At 33.4% G+C, this 21,602-nt stretch overlaps 1 protein-coding gene across 1 annotated transcript; it reads left to right on the top strand.

The window, feature by feature from the left end:
• The first annotated feature begins 1,724 nt into the window (after window positions 1-1,724).
• On the top strand, window positions 1,725-21,351 carry LOC111716076 (long-chain-fatty-acid--CoA ligase 4). The gene is made up of 22 exons (XM_023491484.1): window positions 1,725-1,813; window positions 4,423-4,467; window positions 5,580-5,661; window positions 6,430-6,521; window positions 7,011-7,139; window positions 8,181-8,297; window positions 9,611-9,707; window positions 10,744-10,805; window positions 11,331-11,435; window positions 12,396-12,440; window positions 12,773-12,898; window positions 13,456-13,656; window positions 13,941-14,080; window positions 15,138-15,182; window positions 15,368-15,494; window positions 15,602-15,665; window positions 16,093-16,193; window positions 16,606-16,784; window positions 17,929-18,034; window positions 18,588-18,713; window positions 20,275-20,343; window positions 21,234-21,351. The coding sequence occupies exons 2-22, from the start codon at window positions 4,432-4,434 to the stop codon at window positions 21,348-21,350; spliced, it is 2,166 nt and encodes a 721-aa protein (XP_023347252.1). The 5' UTR covers window positions 1,725-1,813; window positions 4,423-4,431; the 3' UTR covers window position 21,351.
• Window positions 21,352-21,602: the final 251 nt, after the last annotated feature.

Here is a 21,602-nt window from a genome sequence, read left to right as displayed (position 1 = left end):
TGTAGTTTCTCATGTTTTTAATCCTATTTTAAACTGTAACTGGAGTCTCGTGTTCGAATGAGTCCCGCTGTAGAACATGAATTATTTTGAAAAGAATAGATTTATGAAATTGTGAAAATTAATATATCTTTGGATAGTTGTAAAAGAAAAGAATCTGAATATGCATAACAACCAATTGGCCGCTGCAGTGCTTGCCCCCCTAGCCTGTCCTATCTGTGACACTGACAATTGGTCCAAAAAATGTCTTGGTTTAACCGTCCAAAATATTGAATAAAGAAATACTTCTGTTATCAGTTAGCTCACTAAAAATTTTAGGTCGATAAACGTTATTTGAAATAAAAAAGATTCTGACCAATTATAATAAAAACAAAAATTTAAAATTTTTTGAAATATCTAAATCATAAATTCTGAAAAGTAGTAACATGAGTGAAAGGAGAGTTTATACTAACATCGTTAAACGTTCTTTCAAAAACATAAAATTAATATCGTCTTCCTAGTCCACTGTTTGAAAGGTATCACCGTATTATTGTATTAAATCATCATAGAGTGTAATTAATTGACATTTAGATTTTAAAAAACAAATGAAATTTCAGTTGTACTTTTATCAGCGTCATGTAAAGAAACTGTATACAGGGGCGGATACAGGGGGGGGGCGGCAGGAACTTTTGCACCCCCCTGACGGATTCAGGGGGGGGGGCGTAGCCCTCCTTGAGATTTCAGAATAGCTTCACAATGGCACTTAAGGGAAAGAAAACCTAAGGCAAAACAGGAAAAATATCTATCTTTTCGTTTCTAAATCTGGATTTTTTTTCCGAAATAAATCTATCACCCCCCCCTCACTTAAATCCTGTATCCACCCTTGAATCTGTATATCTATATATTAATGAATAAACCTTATCTTTAAGTGTACAAAATATTGTTAAATTAGAAGAGTCATGAAAAATATATCTCAAAAAATGAAAACCAAGGAATAATCTAGTTCAAAAATATGAGGAAAAATTTAAAGGTTAGTGTTCATTTTTACAGGGGCGAAGAAAAGGATTTTTTCCAGGGGGGGCTTAAAGTTTTTTCTTACTTCAGAGGGGGGGGGGGNGTAATTTGCCCTCATAGCCCCCCCACACCTATTTACGCCCCGAAATATAGACCAATATTTTTTTCCGGAAAAAATCATTGGTATCTTTTTTGGTGCATGACAATAATCATCCTTGTGCACGACTGATCAGTGATCTTTAACGTGCGTACGAGAAAATACTGATGAGCTAATCAGCTTTATGGGACTGTTTGCGTACCTAATCAGCTTAATGGGATTGTTTGCGTTTAACAATTAAAAAGCGGGTCTCTTAAAGAAATCGAACTAGCAGGAAAGTATTCACTACAAAATCACAATAGTTTACTCCAACATATAATTTTAAAATCTAATTAAGAAATATTTTTGCAGTTTGCAAACATCTCCTTGAAAGGAGATATTGTTGAGAATATGATTTTTCTTCCGAAAGATAAGATTGTGACAGTTATCATTTTAAGCGCTTAAAGGTTACTTATATTTTATTCGAAAAAGTATTATGAAATCCGCAAAAAGAAGATGGTCACAGATAAAGCAACAATTAAAAGTTAAAATAGAAAATGAGCACGAAGCGTCCTAAAAGCCTAGTATAGCAAATTATGATAGTACATGTTTGAGTACAGCTAATAGTAGAGAACATTGAGTACAATTAGAAAGCCAAAAACCTGCTTTTAAAGTAAATAAAGAAAAGCATAATTAAATTTAGTCTTTATTTGGTCAAGTGATGTGCGTATGGTATTGCGGGAGAAGGTGAATTTCAAGATTTTATCAATTTCCTCATTTACTCACTTCTCATTCACTCACTCCCTTTCCATCTACTCCCTTTCCATCTACTTCCTTTTTATTTACTTACTCCCTTCTCATTTAATCTCTCCCTTTCCATCTACTCCCCTCATGTTTATTCACTATCCACTTACTCCCATCTCATTTACTTCCCCCTTATTCAAACTCTCTTCCCATTTACTCCCTTCCCATTTACTCCCTTCCCATTTACTTCCCTTCCCATTTTATTCCTTTCCAAATCCCAATTACTCCATAAAGTAATCCTTTCCCATTTGTTCATGTCTTATTTACTCTCTTATAATTTACTCCCTTTCCATTTACTCCCTTCCCATTTACTTCGACTTCCCATTTACTTCCTTACTATTTACTCCCTTACCATTTATTTATTTCTACCCATTTACTCCCTTCCCATTTACTCCATTCTCATTTACTTCATTCCCATTTACTCCATTTTCTTTTACTCCCGTCCCGTTTACTCCATTCCCATTTACTTCCATTCACATTTACTCCCTTCCTATCTACTCCTTTCCCATTTAATCTCATCTGATTAACTCCCTTAAATAATTGTTTCCCATTTGTTCCCGTCTTATTTACTCCCTTCCCATGGACAGTCTTCTCATTTACTGCCTTCCCATTGGCAACCTTCCATTTACTCCACTCCCTTCCTATTTACTCCACTCCCTTCCCATTTACTCTCTTCCCATTAACTCGCTTCCCAATTACTTCCTCTCCATTTACCAATTTCCAGATACTTATTTCCAAAGTAATCCTATTTCTCCCTTCTATTTGTTGGCACAGGCAAATGTAGGGTTTAAGATAAATTTAATTTTACAAAAAATATAACCTTACAGGGTACCTTAGGTAAAATATTTACGAAGAGAACGAAATATTTGGTGTACATTCTAAAAAGATATTTGAGCATCTGAGTTTTATCCTTGTATTACTATATAAATAAATTCTCATCTAATATTTCCGGATTCCCATTTTTCTAACAATTGCTTTTAAAAGCACAATTTAAAGGTCTAAACTGAACTATAAGGTCGGATTCTACATGTCATTGGCAGACATAAAGTGTTATTCTTCAAAGCTCTAAAAATGGTAGGATATCACGGGAAATAAGCATTGAAAATATATATCTTGAGCATAAAACGATGAAAAATTATGAAAAATCATGGTTTTTCTGGTACGTTATGCCAATTATTGAGTGAAATATACAAGCTATAAGACAATGGTGTTTTTAAAATCAATTGACAAAAAAACAGGATTAGAAACTATTATGTGAATTTCCAGAAGACAGGGGCACAACAATGATGCTCAATATTATCTTTTAAGGCTTAATTTTACACCAAATAATTCTTTCTCTTCATGAATCTGTTAGCTAAGGTACCTGGGAGAACCCTGAATCTGTAGATTTTTTGTCCAGTTAAATTTATCTTAAAAAACCTACATTTGACTTGTGTTGGACAAAACATCTTACCAAAATATGTTTGTTTCTGTATCTTTAAATCCAAAATGCATGTATCTTTTAATCAAATTTTCCTGAAAAATGATGACGAAAGTCGATTTTTTTATCTGTTTTTTTTTTGCATGAATAAACAAACTCCCTATCTATTGATAATCCCATTATTTACTGAAGATGAAAATAAAAACATCAAGTTTAAACTTCTTATTTTTTGACGTCAGTCTAATAACTTACATTGACAGCCTACTGGATTATCTCTTGAAATTAATTGTCTCACTAGCTTGGGAACCCAGCTTTGTCAGGAAATTGAACTCTTAATAAAAATGAACCCTCTTACATAAACTTAAACAAAGCTAAGAATATTCTACCCAGTTCCAACATAAAAATTTGAGGCAGATTTGTCAGGGGTTTATTAACTACTACTTTATGTACGTAGATTACTTCTTTATGCACGTAGATAACTACTTTATGTACGTAGATTTCTACTTTATGTAGTAGATTACTACTTGTACGTAGATTACTGCGTTATATACGTAGATAACTACTTTATGTACGTAGATTACTACTTTATGTACATAGATTACTATTTTATGTACGTAGATTACAACTTGTTCGTAGATTACTTCCTTATGTACGTAGAATACTTAATATACGTAGATTACTACTTAATATACGTAGATAACTACTTTATGTACATAGATTACTACTTTATGTGCATAGATTACTACTTTATGTACGTAGATTACTATTTTATGTGCGTAGATTACTTCCTTATGTATGTAGAATACTTAATATACGTAGATTACTACTTTATGTACGTAGATTACTACTTTATGTACTATATGTACCACCTGTATATTTAGAGCTCTAAACTATCTAATATGTATGATGTATGGGACACCCTGTATATTTATGGCTCTAAACATTTAATAGCATGATTTATGGGACACCATGTATAATTAAGGCTCTAAACTATCTAATATGCATAATGTATGGGACACCCTGTATATGTAAGGCTCTAAACTCTCTAATATGCTTGATGGGGCCGGGACAAAGTATATTTAGGGCTCTAAACTATTTAATATGTATGATGTGGGACACCCTGTATGTTTAGGTTTGAAGTATGAGTGCTGCGTCGGTAATGGTTGTCTTAATACAGGTAATCTCCTAATCCGATGATGGTGTATCTTTCGACCTACGCAAATCCGCTATACTCCACTTCTGACCTACTCTAAAACCGCTAAACTACACATGCGATCTACTAGCACGTGGTTTAACAGCTGCTAGATTGCATTGTGGCCGCAGCGCCCGGCCCCCTAGCCTGTCCTAGCCGCGGCGCTCGGCCCCTAGCCTGTCCTAGCCGCAGTGCTCGGCCCCAAAAATTGTCTTAACCAAACCTAACACTCAAATAATACAAAAAGCAACGGCTTGAGTAGGTCCGATATTGCAGTAGGTCAGAAAGTTAGTTGGGATCATAAGTTCAGTAGGGGGGATGTTGCGTATTAGACGATGTTAAATTACCCAATCCGATTATCCGATACAAGGTTACCCACAAAGGATGATACTGTAAACACGACCCTAAACTCTAAAAATTTGAATATCCTAAGGTTACGTTTTCTGTCATAAATAAAGTACTTTAATGATTTAAAGTTTTTAGTTTCTAGGAATAACAAATGTCTCAATAAAAGTCTCTTTGTGGGTAACCCTGTATATTTTATTTAAATCCTGTTAATGGAAAATTACAATGGATATAATTACATGTTGGTTGTGTAGTTCATATTTGGGGGGGAGGGTCTATATTTAAGTTGTATAGGCCCTTGTTTTTAATACAAAATCTACGTGAATTCTGCTTGCACGATATATTAATTAGAGAAACTGAAGGAAATGAGTCTTTGCCACAAACTCAATCTTCTAATCCCAATATCTTATCAATCTGATGGTGTATACCTTTGATATTTAAAACTTAGATCATTTGATCTGACAGAATTAAAAGTTTGAAATAACTAAGGTCTACGACATTGGGTTGAAAAGATATACAGTTAAGAAACTCAGAGTTTGTGGCAAAGACTTAATTCCTTTACAGTCTTTAAGACAAATACAAAAAATATGAAAAAATTAAGATATAGGCCGACTACATTTTGGACATCCGAGGACTAGGAAATTTTTGTAGTTCTATTGTTTCAAGGTTGACAAGATCAAAGACTATTTTCATTTGTCTTGTTTCGTGGAACACCCTGTGTATTGACACAAATTTATCTATTGTGTTCCAAGGTTCTGGTTTGGATATGGGATTTCTTCACTCTCCCGATTTACTTCCTAATTCAGTTACCCTGGGTTCAACAAAGAAAAAGAAGTAATTGTTTATTAGTATCTTTACTCTTTTTTCTTAAAATCAAGGTTTTTCTAATGGGTTCGAAGCAGAGAGTAGGGAATAGAAGGGAGATATATCTGACGCGGTTCGCCCTACCATATGATTGATTATACATGCTTAGCAGACGGTACTTCATTTGAATAAGAAATTCAATATTTGTCTCATGTACAATTACCGAGTATACAATAAACTATCCTGAATATTTCGTATACAAACGGAGTACCGTCTGCAAAGCATGTAAAATCATATGGTAGGGTAGGGCGGGCCGCGTCAGTTGTATCTCCCTTCTATTCCTTACTCCCTGGTTCGAAGCCATTTTACATCTCCAAACAAAAATCGACGGTAAAGAAAAATTAGTAATTTTTGAGAATCAAGTATGAAGAGGTAACGATTTTAAGTTGTAGACTTAGTTCATGAAAAAAAATTTCTAAATCTGTTCATAATTCCCTAAAGCTTGCAAAGTCATACTTATTTAGAATAGTTTTATAATTGACTTGAATATTTCAATTGTTGGTTTTATAAGATTATGAAGGTGATTTTTCCTTTAAGGAACTAGAACACGTAATTTCAAATTTATTGAGGGTCTGTTCTGATTTACAGCGTTACCATTTAAACCTTTTTCTGAAAGAACTTTTTTAGTTATAAATAGAATAATCTAAATGTGTGAAAACTACATTCATTCACACTCGGAATGAAGGGTTTGAGCCATTTTTTTTTAAATGGAGGTTTACTTGAATTTAATATTTTAAGATCGAACCCGGGCCCGAATAATATCCCATCAGGCAACAGAGGTTACATTCAGAGCAGTTCCTACAGTTTGTAACCTCAAGGATGAAATCAAGGTAAATTTTGAATTAATTTAATTGGTTAATTGTGGGTTTAATTAAAAGTTATTTTTTAAGTGATTTAATCATATCATTCAGGCACTGTCACTTTTTGTCATGATAGTATAAAATTGTATGCATATTGCAACATGTTTAAGAAGCATTTGAGAAGCATTTACTAAGAAATGTTTCGCAGTTATGTTATATATTCACTTGAAAAAAAGTTCATATCGATTACAAATATTCTTGGGATTCTTAATAGACTTTCTGATATTTTTAACCTTAAATCGGTGGAGATTCTAAGACATATATATTAATAACATTCTAGTATTCGTTTTATTTTGTGTTTAATCTAATCATTAAGATTAGGAATTGAAAAATGGTATATATACGCACAATATTTTGGCGGAATTTCTAATTAGTATAGAAGACGAGACTAAATTATGATTTAGTTGATAACTTCAAAAAAGTCGAGCTTTCTTGATTTTATAAATATACCGTGTTTAGAGCCACCCAGAGGAGATTAATACAATGGAAAGATTGTTTAAATATTGTGTGAAGAAGCATGGATATAAACCCTGTCTGGGAACCAGGGTTATTCTGGGCGAAGAGGATGAAAAGCAGGCTAATGGCAAGGTGAGATGTGAGCTGGGATTTCTGTAAAATCATGTTTTCTTATACAACAGAATTTTTTAAATTCAATATAATTCAAAATTTCCCGGGAAAAGGGGGAAAAGCAGCTGCTAATGCATGCAAGGCAAGATGTGATTTCTGTTAAAACAGCTTTTCGATTGAGTGACTCGAAGAAACTGATGTAGTGATGACTCTCCGGAAATACAATCTCTATATCTTTGTTGCTGAGATTATGATAAATGGATAGATTTTAAAATCGCGCGTTTAGGAAGAGTTTATAATTTCTAGGCCCTTCATAACTGGGAAAGGGTTATCATAATAACTATTTTTAACACTTATTTTGGTTCGCAGTGCTGATAAAGTTTTTGTACAGAAATTTTCTCTTTATCGAGAACCTTCGAGATATAGAGAAAATTTAAGTTCATAAACTGTATAGCACGTTAAGCCAAAATAATAGTATGATAGGTAATTTTATGAAACGCTTTAGAATTTGTTTTTTGAGAGTAGCTTAAGTAGCAGAAATGCTGACGAAAAGTTGTTAACTCCTAAATTAAGTATTTTGACAAATTGTAATTAAAATCTATTTTTATATCTAGAGAATTCTAAATCCGTTGTAACTTGCGATTTCTTGTTAAAAGACTATAAGGCATATGTTTTTTTCGCAATCTTCTGTAACCTATATACACTATAGACCTCTAAAATGTGCGCAGTATCGGAGATTTTATAGGATCCATTCAAGGATAAATATTAAAAGTAATTATAAATTAAAATTATTATTGGTCATACAAGCTACAACTAATACAAAGTTTAAAAATGAAAAAATTTCAGAATACAATAAAATAGTCAATTCTCATCATGAAAAACAAAAAATATGAATTTTAAAAGGAAGATTGTGACATGAACCAGTCCCCCTCCCCCTGACCCCTAAAATACCCCGGGGGCGGGGGGGGGGAGTAATTTCTTAGAGCTCCAATCTTCCTGTAAATTCTAGACCCCTAGACATGATTAATTTGCTTATCTAACTCTTGTTGTATTATTGTTCAGATATTCACAAAGCTGCAGCTGGGTGACTATACCTGGACTGCGTATGTTGATGTAGCAGCTCGTGCTGACCAGCTGGGCAAGGGTTTACGAGAACTAGGCCTTCAACCTAAAGATAAGGTTCATGTCCACTGTATTGGAACACCTAATTCTATAGATATTTTTCATGAAAAAGTAGCCCAAATTCTGCCATTTGCAAAATGGTGTCGCTTTTTTTGTGCTTTGACATTTACCTGAATTATGAATAATTAGACAATTTGATGTTTTATTTAATAGATTAAAATCTAACAAAATTGTTAATATCTCGGGTAATTATTAAAGCAAAAAAAGGCAGATCACAGTTTAGAATTGACAGGACTAGGGATATTTTGTTATAACTGTTTCATGAAAAATATTTCTAAAAAACTAATTCTGTCTGATCTGAACTAATTCTGTCTGATCTGAACTAATTCTGTCTGATCTGAACTAAATCTGTCTGATCTGAACTAGTTCTGTCTAATCTGAACTAGTTCTGTCTGAACTAGTTCTGTCTGATCTGAACTAGTTCTGTCTGATCTGAACTAGATCTGTCTGATCTGAACTAGTTCTGTCTGATCTGAACTAATTCTGTTTGATCTGAACTAATTCTGTATGATCTGAACTAATTCTGTTTGAATAGAACTTATCCACCTGATTGTTTGCTTATAGCTGTTCGTGTCTAATTACAGCTGATGCTGACGGATTAGAACTAATCCTGTCTAATCCGAGCTGAGTTTAATTTACACAAACGCACAGATCCAAAAACTTTCTGCTTTGGCTGTTTTCCAGACGTCGTTGTGCAAAGATTGTTGTGTACAGGTTGTTATGTACAGGTTGTTATGTACAGGTTGTATTGTGTACAGGTTGTATTGTGTACAGGTTGTTTACAGGTTGTTGTATACAAGTTGTTGTGCACAGGTTGTTGTGCACAGGTTATTGTGTACAGGTGTTTATGTACAGGTTTTTATGTGTAGGTTTTTATGTACAGGTAGTTGTGTGCGGAGACGGAAATTAAAGAGAGTATCGTTGAACGAAACTCCCGAGGTTTCTTTTTGGTGTTTATACATTAGCGTAGATTTTAATTTTAGAAATCAGAAAACAATAAAATGCAAAGAAACCACATGAAATAATATTTCTTAAAGATATTGGTGTCAATACAAAACTTCCTAACCTTATTAATAAAACGGGGTTTCTGATTCTGGGTTTCATTCCTATACTCTGTCCTAAGTTTCGGGCTAAGGTTGTTATGTGCAGGTTGTTATGTACAGGTTCTTGTGTGCAGATTGTTATGTACGGGTTGTTGTGTACGGTTTGTTGTGTTCTGGTTGTTGTGTACATATTGTTGTGTACAGGTTGTTTTGTACAGGTTTTTGTACAGGTTTTGTACAGGTTTGTGTACAGGTTATCTTGTACAGGTTGTTGTGTACGCGAACACCTGCCCTGACTGGATGATAACTGCTATAGCCTGCTTTAAGCACAGCTTATCCATTGTTACTATTTACACAAATCTAGGTATTTTATTTGCAGTATTTTTTACACTAATTCTAGGGAGCCTCCATTTTGAGAAGTCTGTGTTCAATTCACTACAGTACCATTAAACCTGTATCTAACCAATATTATCCGATAGAAATATGACTTTTTTTCATGTTACTTTTTTCATTTTTAAATCCTGGATATCTTCTTTAAAGGGAGTGTGCGATAAATGAAATGGGGTATAGGCTAACGGCGAAAAATAAGCAATTTCGATCACTACTAACCTTGCTTCTATATCTGTTGCGTCTGTGAGGAGAAAATTGTTAAAAACGACTCATGCTGAAGAACGTAGCGTCCATACAAATTCAGGGAGTTGCAATATTCAACTCGGATCGTAAAATAATGTAATTCCAAACAAATCATTCAAATATTACAAACAATAGTCATCGATTATTTTTCGACGCATTCATATCTAGTTAATATTTCGTACTATTTTTTATTCTGTTTTAAAAAAATAACATTTCACTGGCGCTGGATTTTCGAACATTCGTGGAAAATATGAAAATGGAAAATGTCGTCTTCATCATCAAAAATCCTCGAAACAGGAATAAATGTTTTTAAAAGTAACTATCAGATCATGAAAAATAATAAATATTATGAAACCTCAACTATTTATGTATGCGTCGAAAAATAATCGATGATTATTGGTTGTAATATGATAAATGATTTGTTTGGAATTAAATTTATTTTTTTACCATCCGAGTTGAATGTTGCAACTTTCTTAATTTGTATGGACGCTGTGTTCTTCAGCATGAGTAGTTTTTAACAATTTTCTACTTGTAGACGCAACAGATAGAAGTAAAATTAGTAGTGATCAAAAGCGCTTATTTTTCGCCGTGAGCCTAAACCCCCTTCCATTTTTTGCGAAAACTCTCTTTAAGGGTACCATCGTAAATCTGATATGAAACACTATAAATGGAGGGTCACTTGAAATTACGTCTATATTTTCTCAAGTTTTCCGGATGAAGGATAATTATTTTTATATTTTGGAATACTTTATATTTTGATTATAAAGGAGAGGAAGGAGTACTGCATGGAATAACACAGACAGATGCTGCAGTAGTTGTTGCCTCTCAGGCTAGTTTTTTTTCTTAACTCTCAAATTTTAATGTTGAGCATTTCACTTTTCACAGGTTTGTAAATAATACTGAAAATGTTTGGTCTATGAATGAACGTCATACGATGTCCGTCAATTTTAAGTTTTATATTCAGTCTTTGTCCTTTCTATCATTACAATGAAGACGACTCCCTATACAGACGTTGTTCTTTTTAAATTTACAATGAAGACGACTCAATACAGTCGTTGTCCTTTCTATCATTACAATGAAGACGACTCCCTATACAGTCGTTTTCCTTTTATCATTACAATGAAGACGACTTTCTATACAGTCTTTGTCCTTTCTAACATGACAATAAAGACCACTTTCTATTTTGATTTTGATATTTCCAATCTTTCAAAGAGCACATTTAATCAATATTTTCTTTTTGTTTATTTGCACTTTTAATTTGGAAAATGCTTGTAAGGTAAGGGAGTAAAGATGATTGTTCAATAAAAGTCGTCTTCATTGTATTGATAAAATCGCCAACCATTGTACTATTTAGGAGCTGGTTTCCAGACTAGCAAATGTTCTTCCTGACGCGCCCTCAGTGCATTCTGTTATCATTATCCCTAATCATAAACCATACTCTAAACCTGTATCAAATCTAGTAAGTTTTTTTTATCTAATTCTAGGCTACTAAGATGATCTTTCTGATCTGATGTTTAAATAGTAAGTTAATAGTTATTCACTCTCTGATCTGATTTTGAACTAACAAGTTTTTATTGAACTTTCTGGTTTGAATATGAACTAGAAAGTTTTAGTTACTTACTCTCTGATCAGATTATATACTAGGGATGTTTAATTACCTTTCTGATGTTTTTTAACACTAGCTGGTAAGTTTTTAGCTTATACTCTCTGATCCGATTCTAAAGGAGCAAGTTTTAATTAAACATTCTAATTTGGTTCTTAGCAAGCTTTTAGTAAACTTTCTGTCTGATTCTTAACAACCGTGAGTTTTTAGCTAGTGAACTTACTGATCTGATAATAAGCTTAAGTAAGTTTTAATTAAACTAGAGTACGTTTTAATTAAAATAGTAAGTTTTAATTAACTTTTGGATTTGGTTCGCAACTATAGCAAGTTTTTAATGAAGTCGCTGATTTGATTCCTATTAGCGAGTTTACAAATATAGTGAACAATCTGATTAAAAAACTAGCAAGTTTAACTAACTTTCTGATTTAATTATATATAGTATTTTTTTTAAATTTATTAATTGATCATTCGCAAGACTTAAATTTAGTAAATTAATTTTCTTGATTATTAATCTAACAAAAAAATTTAACTTAGTTGTCAATTTCTGCATAAAATGAATGATATTGAATTCTTGTAAATTTTCTTTTTTTTGCAATTTTCAATTTTTAATCTCGAATAATATCAGAGGTCTGAACTTCTGTGTGATGAAGCATTATAACAATTGTTTACAGTGAAATTAGATTACATTCGGATGAAAAATTTCACGGACTTGATCCATTATTTACCCATACTAAAGTTTTCGACTCTGAAATACAAGGATTTCATGATCCATGAAAGTTAAATTTGAAAAAAAAGTTTTAAAATTAAATATTTTAGGTTCAATATTACAGCATGGATGATGTTGTTGCCACGGGATCAAGGTAAGTTAAACATTTTAAATTATGGAATCAAATTCTACTATTGGCCTTATCCAGAGCTCCTTCATTTATTGGCATACAGTTTTGGCATTTGAATTTAGATTTCCCAATGTTATGATCTCCCTAGAAGGGAAAGATTCATTTGGCGTCCCGTTTTGCCTTACTTAGTCAGTATGTGTGTAAAGAACAGACCCTATACTTGATATGAACATGAGTTTATAGTGGAAGAAATGTTTAAATAGCCTACTCCTGGAAATTTGAAATATGTTAGCCACAACCCTTAGTCAGTATGTGTACTGAACAGACCCTATACTTGATATGAACATGAGTTTATAGTGGAAGAAATGTTNCAGTATTGCCTCTGCCCCTCCTGTCCCTGAAGATACGGCTGTAATTATGTACACCAGCGGATCTACCGGTGTACCTAAGGGGGTTGTACTGACACACAAGAATATACTACAGGTACATACAAGTTAGCTCTAAAAAAAATTTACAGCCCACTGTGCAGCGACCTATTGTTCTAAAAAATGTTCCTTCGCAGAAAAATTGTCATTTATAGAGTTGTCGCCTCGGTTGAACATTTTGCTCCAAAATGTCAGTTTAACCTATAAAAGCAGACCAATATATGAATACGCACTCGGTCTATTTTTCAAAGATAATTTTATTGTCATTTTACCTACTGATAGATCATAGAAGCACTTTTTAGAACAAAAATAAAAAAAAAACTTTGTTAGATGGCAAAAAAGCTTTTTACACTTTTCTTTTTCCGAGACAGCTAGGTACATATACTAATCGGAAATTAGTAAGAAGGATTTTGATTTACGTCTTTTCTAAATATATCTCAACAAAAAAAATTAAGTAATTTAGTAATAAAAAGTAGCCATAAAGCTTCTAGTCACTTGCTTCTAACTTTTAATTATAAAGATTAAAAGTGCTCACATTGAAAATTGAAATCAAGCGCTTATAAGACGCGCGAACAATATCACCACAAAAAATTCAATCTCTGAAATACATTTTAGGGATTGTTTTGTCTTCTCCCAACCGCTTGTGAAGCTGTTGGAACTGTTAGCTCTACTGATGCGTATATTGCGTACCTACCCCTGGCCCACGTGCTGGAGCTCCTGGCTGAGAACTTGATGATACTGATGGGGGTTCCTATAGGATACGCTACAACTAATACTCTTCTAGATACAGGCTCAATGGTGGCCAAGGGGTCAAAGGTGAGTTATTCTCATTAAAAGAGGCTGTGGATTTTTTCAAGTGGTCCTCCATTTTGTAAGTGTCCTGTCCGATTTACATTTATTAATTTATCTGAGTAACTGTGTTCTCTTTTGAAAAATGAAAAATGTTAAAATCTGAAATTTTTCTCCTTTGTCTTCACTACATAAAATCTAAATCCGCATATTACTCTTACAGATAAATTGCAACTGAAAATAATCAATTTTTTAATAAAATAATATGCATGTCACTTTTTAATGGATGTAAAAGCTTATTATGATCCTAGGGTGATATAAGTTTGCTAAAGCCTACAATAATGTGTGCTGTTCCTCTTGTTCTGGACAGAATATACAAAGGTCTGAAGGCCGGTGTTGAGAAGAAAGGAAAATTTCTGGAACATCTGATAGATTTCTGCTTTCAGTACAGGTAGGGAAATTTCAGTACATGTTGGGGAATTTCCAGCATACGTTGGAGAAATTCCAGTACATTTAGGGGAAATCCCAGTATATTAAGTGACAATTCCAGTACATGTAGGCCGTAGGGGAAAGTCCCGCATGCGTAGGAGAAATTCCAGTACATGTAAGGGAAATTCAAGTATGAAAGGAAAATTCCAGTACATGAAAGGGAAATTCCAGTACATGAAGGGGAAATTCCAGTACATGAAGGGGAAATTCCAGTACATGAAAGGGAAATTCCAGTACATGAAAGGGAAATTCCAGTACATGAAAGGGAAATTCCAGTACATGAAAGGGAAATTCCAGTACATGAAAGGGAAATTACTGTACTTGAAAGGGAAATTACTGTACATGTAGGGGATATTCCAGTTCATTTAAGAAAATCTATTTTAGTTGTGGAAATCAATTTCATATAGGAGAAATCAATTACATGTAGGGAAAATCAAAAACATGTAGGGAACACAATTACATGTAGGGGAAATCAATTACATGTAGGGGAAATCAATTACATGTAGGGGAAATCAATTTCATGTAGGGGAAATCCATTTCATGTAGGGGAAATCCATTATGTGTAGGGGAAATCAATTTAATGTAGGGGAAATAAATTACATGTAGGGGAAATTAATAACACTTAGGGGAAATCAATTACATGTCGAGGAAATCAATTACATGTCGGGGAAATTAATTACATGTAGGAGAAATCAATTACATGTCGGGGAAATCAATTACATGTAGGGGAAATTAATTACATGTAGGGGAAATCAATTACATGTCGAGGAAATCAATTACATGTAGGGAAAATCAATTACATCTCGGGGAAATCAATTACATGTTGGGAAAATCAATTACATGTTGGGGAAATCAATTACATGTTGGGGAAATCAATTACATATAGGGGACATCAAGATCAACTAGGAAAATCAGTTGATAAAAACTTTTTCGAAACAATATTTCCTCTGCAATTTTTCTAGATCCTATACATTAATTAGAATAGGTTATAAAAATTTTTTTTAAAATTTCTTTTCTAGATTAACCTGGACTCGGAGAGGATACGAAACTCCGCTCATGAACAAGTAAATATCTAAGTTTACCTCTTTATTTGGGTTTGCTTAAAAGCGAATTTTTGAACTATTTCATTAGGGGGTAGAATTTTATGTCTGTGGACAAAAATATTTATCTAACGAATGTTAGACTTGTTAACAAATTTAACAATTATCATTTCGGGGGAAAAAATCGACCCTTTAAAATTACTTTTCAGGTTTATATTTGGCAAGCTCCGAACTGTTGTCGGAGGAAACCTTCGTGTTCTATTATCTGGTGGAGCTCCCCTAGCTCCAGATGCTCATGAATACTGTAGAACAGTTCTAGGCATATCATTGCTCCAGGTAGGAAGTTAATGTAAGAGATTTAGCTCTTCTGGAGTCTTCTGAAAGAGGGTGCTCTGGAAACAGCAACCAATAAATTAGTTGTTTTATGCTAAACTGAAATTTAGGGTTACGGATTGACGGAAACGACAGCGACCGGATCTGTGGCAGATTGTCATGATCATTCAACAGGTTAGAAATAATTTTGATTGATAATTTTGACGGAAGAAGTTTACTTGAAGTACGAGAATCTAAATACATCAGAGATTTTATGACTGAACTCAGAGGAATGAACAGAAAAAAATAGTATGGACAAACTTTTGATTTTCTNGATAAATTAAATCTGGGTGCATAATTATTAATATTTGGTGGTATTCTAATAAAAAAGGGGCAAATTTAAGCCTGGCGGGGCAATTTGAAAAAGAATGTGTGAGTATAATTTAAAAGATCTGTTTTGGGGGCATGTTTTAAGAAGAAAGGGGGCAAAAAAAAAGAATCGGAGCTTATATTGAAAAATAATAATAGTTTATAATAAAAATAGTAATGAGGCAACTATTTCTTTCTTTCATATTACTTCCCACCCCTAAAATATTTCCCTTTAAACCCCTGTGTTTTTAAGGGGTTTGCAGTACAGCCCCAGAGACCAGTCCCTTCTGTAAAGACCACTATTGGTACGGACCAAACAAATGTTCAGATCAATACTGCAGGTGCGAAATACTTGTGCACTGAAAAAGTCTGGAGCAATTCATTTTGAAGATTGACGGCTCTGGAAGCTGTTCATTTATTCTCCTTTAAGAAGTGAATTAAACTTAAAGGTAGTGTTCGCGATAAATGAAAGGGGGTATAGGCTTAATGCGATAAAAAAGCGCTTTTGATCGCTACTAATCTTACTTATCTGTTACGTCTATAAGGAGAAAATTGTTAAAGACGTCTCATACCGAAGAACGTAGCGCCCATACAAATTGAGAAAATTGCAACATAAGACTTAGACCGTATAATTCAATTTTGTGGCTTTTTACACAGCATTTAAAAGATATATTCACAGATATCTCTGTCCTCAATTATTTAAGAGAACCGTTGAGAATCGGGGAGGTCTCTCTTTAAATGGTTACGCTTACAGTCCCTTTAAAAGAATAATTATTTAATTTTTCAACTGCATCATAGTAGAATCATAATCGAAAAACGCCCTGTAGTTATTTTAATCCTTAAATCCTTTTTTACAGGTGGAAGTAATGTTGCTAAGGAGTACTATGATATGCCAGAGAAAACTGATGAAGAGTTCTATACTGAGAATGGGAAGAGATGGTTTAAGTAAGTTTATAAATCTCTAAATTATAGTCAAGTTCGGTGCTTTCAGAGCTGGGAACTTTAGAATGGGATAGCTTTAATCCCTACTGCTTAATCCGAATATTAAATGTGGACACTTTTAATGTCTTGCTTAATCGACTTTTTTGCAGAAAAATCAAAAACCGTTTTTTTCTATATTAGAGAGTTCCTCCCGTTTCTGTATATTAATCTTAAATTGTGCGCAAAATTTCAAATTTCCCGGCTTCTAATGTGCGATTCTGATTGGTTGAATTTTAATCAGTTTTCAGGATAGAAGTACAAATTTAGGTTAGTCTCGAGATTAAGAAAAAGAGAGGCTCAATATTGATCTCGATATCCACCATTCTAAAGTTCCCAGCTCTGAACTAAACACTTTAGAATGTGATATCCTTAATCCCGATCGCTTAATTAATCTGGAGATTAATAACAAGAGGAAAACAAGCATTATTTAATCTTGATCAAGAAAAAGAGTGGATCAAGCATTAATCCCGATATCCACCATTCAAAAGTTCCCAGCTCTTGTTATTAAAAACTTCTGTAATTATCTAACGTTTTTCATCATTTAAAGATTAACTTTGTTACATCAGACCAATAATATTGGGTTTAGTGTAGTGTAAAACTGCACACTAAAGCAAATAAAGGCCTTCAAATCGTAAAAACCTCATTGCAGAAAACATTTTGTACATCCGAGTCAAAGTTAAAAATGCCTTTGAGAGAGTCTTTTCATCCTCTACATGACATCCATTTAGACTATTTCTTGAGAGAGCCTTTTCATCCTCTACATCCAATTAGACCATTTCTTGAGAGAGCCTTTTCATCCTCTACATCCATTTAGACCATTTCTTGAGAGAGCCTTTTCATCCTCTACATCAATCTAGACCATTTCTTGAGAGAGCCTTTTCATCCTCTACATCCATTTAGATCATTTCTTGAGAGAGCCTTTTCATCCTCTACATCAATCTAGACCATTTCTTGAGAGAGCCTTTTCATCCTCTAAATCCAATTAGACCATTTCTTGAGAGAGCCTTTTCATCCTCTACATCCAATTAGACCATTTCGAGACATTTAATTTGGAATTCGTTTAAAAAGTAAAAATATTTAAAAGCATAATAGAAAATTATCTGTTTAGAACTGGAGATATTGGCCACCTCATGGACAACGGAACGCTTCGGATCATTGATCGGAAGAAGGATCTTGTAAAGATGCAGGGCGGAGAGTATGTTAGTCTTGGAAAGGTAATTTGAAAATATCTTTTTTTTTAAATTTCAATGTAACTTGTTTAACCTTAGTGAACAATTGAGATTTTCATAGATTGTAAATGTAAATTTAGGTCTCTCTCTATTTATAGGTTGGTCTATGCTACCCATAACATTTAGTTTACTAAATATCCAAATTTATTATTCTCATTTTGTGTTTTCTCTAAATAGTGATTTGTGGATTTCTGCGTTGCAAAAGAAATGGAGGAAATTGTTAAAAATAAAAGTTTTCATACTGGAACGATAATATCTTTCATGTTATAGATTAGTTTTTCTAGTATTTTGCTCAAGTTTTTGTTTGATGTAAAACTTGAAAAGCACCTCGCTGTTTAATATTTTGTGATAAAAATATTCTTTTGATTTAAATAAATTTGAATTATGCATATTGGTAGATAATGATTATTTTCTTTTCAATATTTTTTAACATTTTTCTTCCAATTGGTCAAATCCAGGGGGTTTGGCAAATTTGATTTTGTATTTTAGAACCTATCAACTTCATGAATGTTTTATTATTAAATGTTTATTTGCGTAGGTTGAAAGCCTGTTGAAGACTGCATCATTGATTGAGAATATCTGTGTGTACGGGGATCCAGGACGTGTACATACTGTTGCTCTTATTGTACCAGATCAATCTCAGCTTGTACAGCTAGCTGAACAGGTTCACCGGACATACTAATAATGTACAAGAGACATGTGTCGGTGTGTGATCATTTTAGGAAAGTTATTTGAGAAGATGAAGAATTTTTTTCGGAGGAGAAATGGTGTTTTTTAATTTTTATTTGATGAGCCTGTTGTTAGCCATGATAAGCCAGGAGCTGCTGACCATAGCAGTGTCGAATGGGATGTTTTGTTTTTTCCAATCCTGTCATTTTAGGATTTAGTCCTATTAACTATACGGTTTAAGTATTAGTTTTTAATATTATTAATATTTACGAGCGTCCAAGGTTACCCACAAAGGATAAGATTTCCGAGACGGCTGTCCGAAATTTACATAATCTTTTTCTAAATTCAAGATTCCTTGCAACGTTAAAAGTCTATTTTCAATGCTGAAGACTTGATCCGTTGAATTGTCATATTTCAAGAATTTTAGGTCGTCTTTACAGTCTCTTTTTATTGGATAATCCTGTATATGAACAGGTTTAAATTTGTAATTCGTTCAGAAACTACATTAATTACAAATATGAACAGTTCTGCAGCTGTCCTATTCATACAACACAGTTAATGTAAACAAATCCTATGTTCCTTTTATGGACCTTATCTCATCTTATAGAACAACTCGCATTCAATGTTGAGTGTCCGATCAGATCTGTTTCCAAGTTTAATAATATTAAAACAAAATTTAAATTTAATTTAAGGGCATACAAAACATTAAAACCAACTTACCTTACACTTGAACTCGATCAGTGAGTCTATAGAGGGGAGGAAGGCCAGCCACAACAATTTTTAGTCCGAGCCACATTCTCCTCATTTTCACGTCCAAGCCACCTCTTAATCCTCGTCCTTCCAATTCAAAAGTGTCTAGTCCTCCAAGATAAAACAATTTTTTAAGAATCGGGCCACGTTAGGGCATAAATGAAAATAAATTAAATTTTAGTAAAAAAAAAAAATTTAAATTGAATTAAAGTTTATGATTTCTATGTCCTTAAAAATGTTCACCTTTTTTACACACATTTTCAGATATTCCTGGTGTAGAATGCCGCAAATAATTCCGAGATTTTAGAGCTTTTTTCTTAATTATAGTGAAAACCATAACTTTTTCCCGGGTGGTTCCATTTCGAAAATGATAGGCAGAGGTATGACAAATAATTTGCTATTTATTTCATATCGCGAAGGTAGGCCATTACGGACGCAGAAGAGTTTTAAGTTTAACCTAAATAAAGTTTGACATCATTCTCATGTCTCAAAAGATGCAAACATGATTTAATCATCGCAATACTTTAGTTTATCCATATTTTATGACCTAACGTAGCCAGATTTGTAAGAAATAGTTTTATGTGCAAGAATTAGACACTTTTAAACACATAATATACGAAGGACGAGGATTTCGAGGTGGTTTGGACGAGAAAATGAGGATAATGTGGCTCGGCTGAGAAGTTGTTGTGGCTGGCCTTCCTCCCCTCGTCCATACCTCTTTCTTTATTCAGTAATTTCATCTCATGATTTAATATTTTGATAGAAGATCTTCCCTAGAAAACTGTTGATTGATTGATTTGTTTAAGCTTGGAAAGAAGTCTATGACACGAGAGGAAATGTGTAAGGATCCGCTTATTACGGCAGAGGTCTTAAAGGTATTGTTGTACTGGATCAGAATTTAAAATTTTAGCTAGCTTGCTGAACTACCTAAGGTCAGTTCAACTCTTGTATCACCGATTTAAAGTTAAAGATTCATAAGGATTTGATCCGGTGATTCATGATTTGAACCGGCGGTATATAGTTCAGCCCCGTCTCTAATTCATTAAATTTGGTCCCAATTGGAGATTTTCATTTTAAGGTTTCATTTTAAGGTTTTGAAGAACTCTTTAAATTCCCATTACTTAAATCTGTTTTATTTTGATGACTTGGACTAAAGGAAAAAAGATTTTAAAAGTTATTCTATTAAAAAAAATCTAATGATGATATGGGTGCCCAAAAATGTGCCTAAAATCGCTGTATATCGTTTGCGTTGTTTTTATATTGCTTGATTTTTGGCCACATTTATATTTGTAAATCAATTTTTTCTGAATTTTGTACTATCAGAACGGATTTTTAACTTTTTGAATGTTTTAGATTCAGTGATTTAAAACTTTCAAATCTTTTGATTTTTGAACCACATATTGTTCAATTTAATTTTCGGTCGTAATAGTGAATCATCAAACTACAAATGGTTCAACTTTGTCTTCGGTGGTTCAACTTTGTCTTCTTTGGTTCAACTTTGTCCTCAGTGGTTCAAATTTGTCTTCGGTGGTTCAACTTTGTCTTCTTTGGTTCAACTTGGTCTTTGGTGATTCAACTTGGTCTTCGGTGGTTCAACTTAGTCTTTGGTGGTTCAACTTAGTCTTCGGTGGTTCAACTTAGTCTTCGGTGGTTCAACTTAGTCTTCGGTGGATTAAATTAGTCTACCTGTTTAACTTAGTCTACCTAGTTCAACTTAGCCTACGTAGTTTAATTACTTCTCGCTGTTAATACAATTTTGTCTCAGGTTTTACAGAAACATGGATCAGGTCAGAAGCTGGCTCGCTTCGAGATTCCTCAAGCAGTATTCTTGGTAAGATTTTACAGAAAATTAAATGAGAAAATTAAGACTTTTTCGTGTTAAAATTTTATTAAGTTCATAATACATTTATGAACAATGTAAACCCGTAACAGCATGTTTCTGAAACTTCCAATCCAATACAACAAATCAACTGATATATATTTTACAGCCTTACAATAATTTTCAAGAAATGGTGTATATTCAACTCTTTTTTGGGGGGGGGGTGAACTGTACAGCCCCCACTGTAGAACAAGGCCTTAACGTCGAGTCTCTACACTAAGTCTTTAAATACAAGCTCATTATTAAAAGAATTAG

This window comes from Eurytemora carolleeae, unplaced genomic scaffold, assembly GCF_000591075.1.
Source record: "Eurytemora carolleeae unplaced genomic scaffold, Eaff_2.0 scaffold1951, whole genome shotgun sequence".
NCBI lineage: Eukaryota > Metazoa > Arthropoda > Copepoda > Calanoida > Temoridae > Eurytemora > Eurytemora carolleeae.
This window is presented reverse-complemented; position numbering and strand designations above follow the sequence as displayed.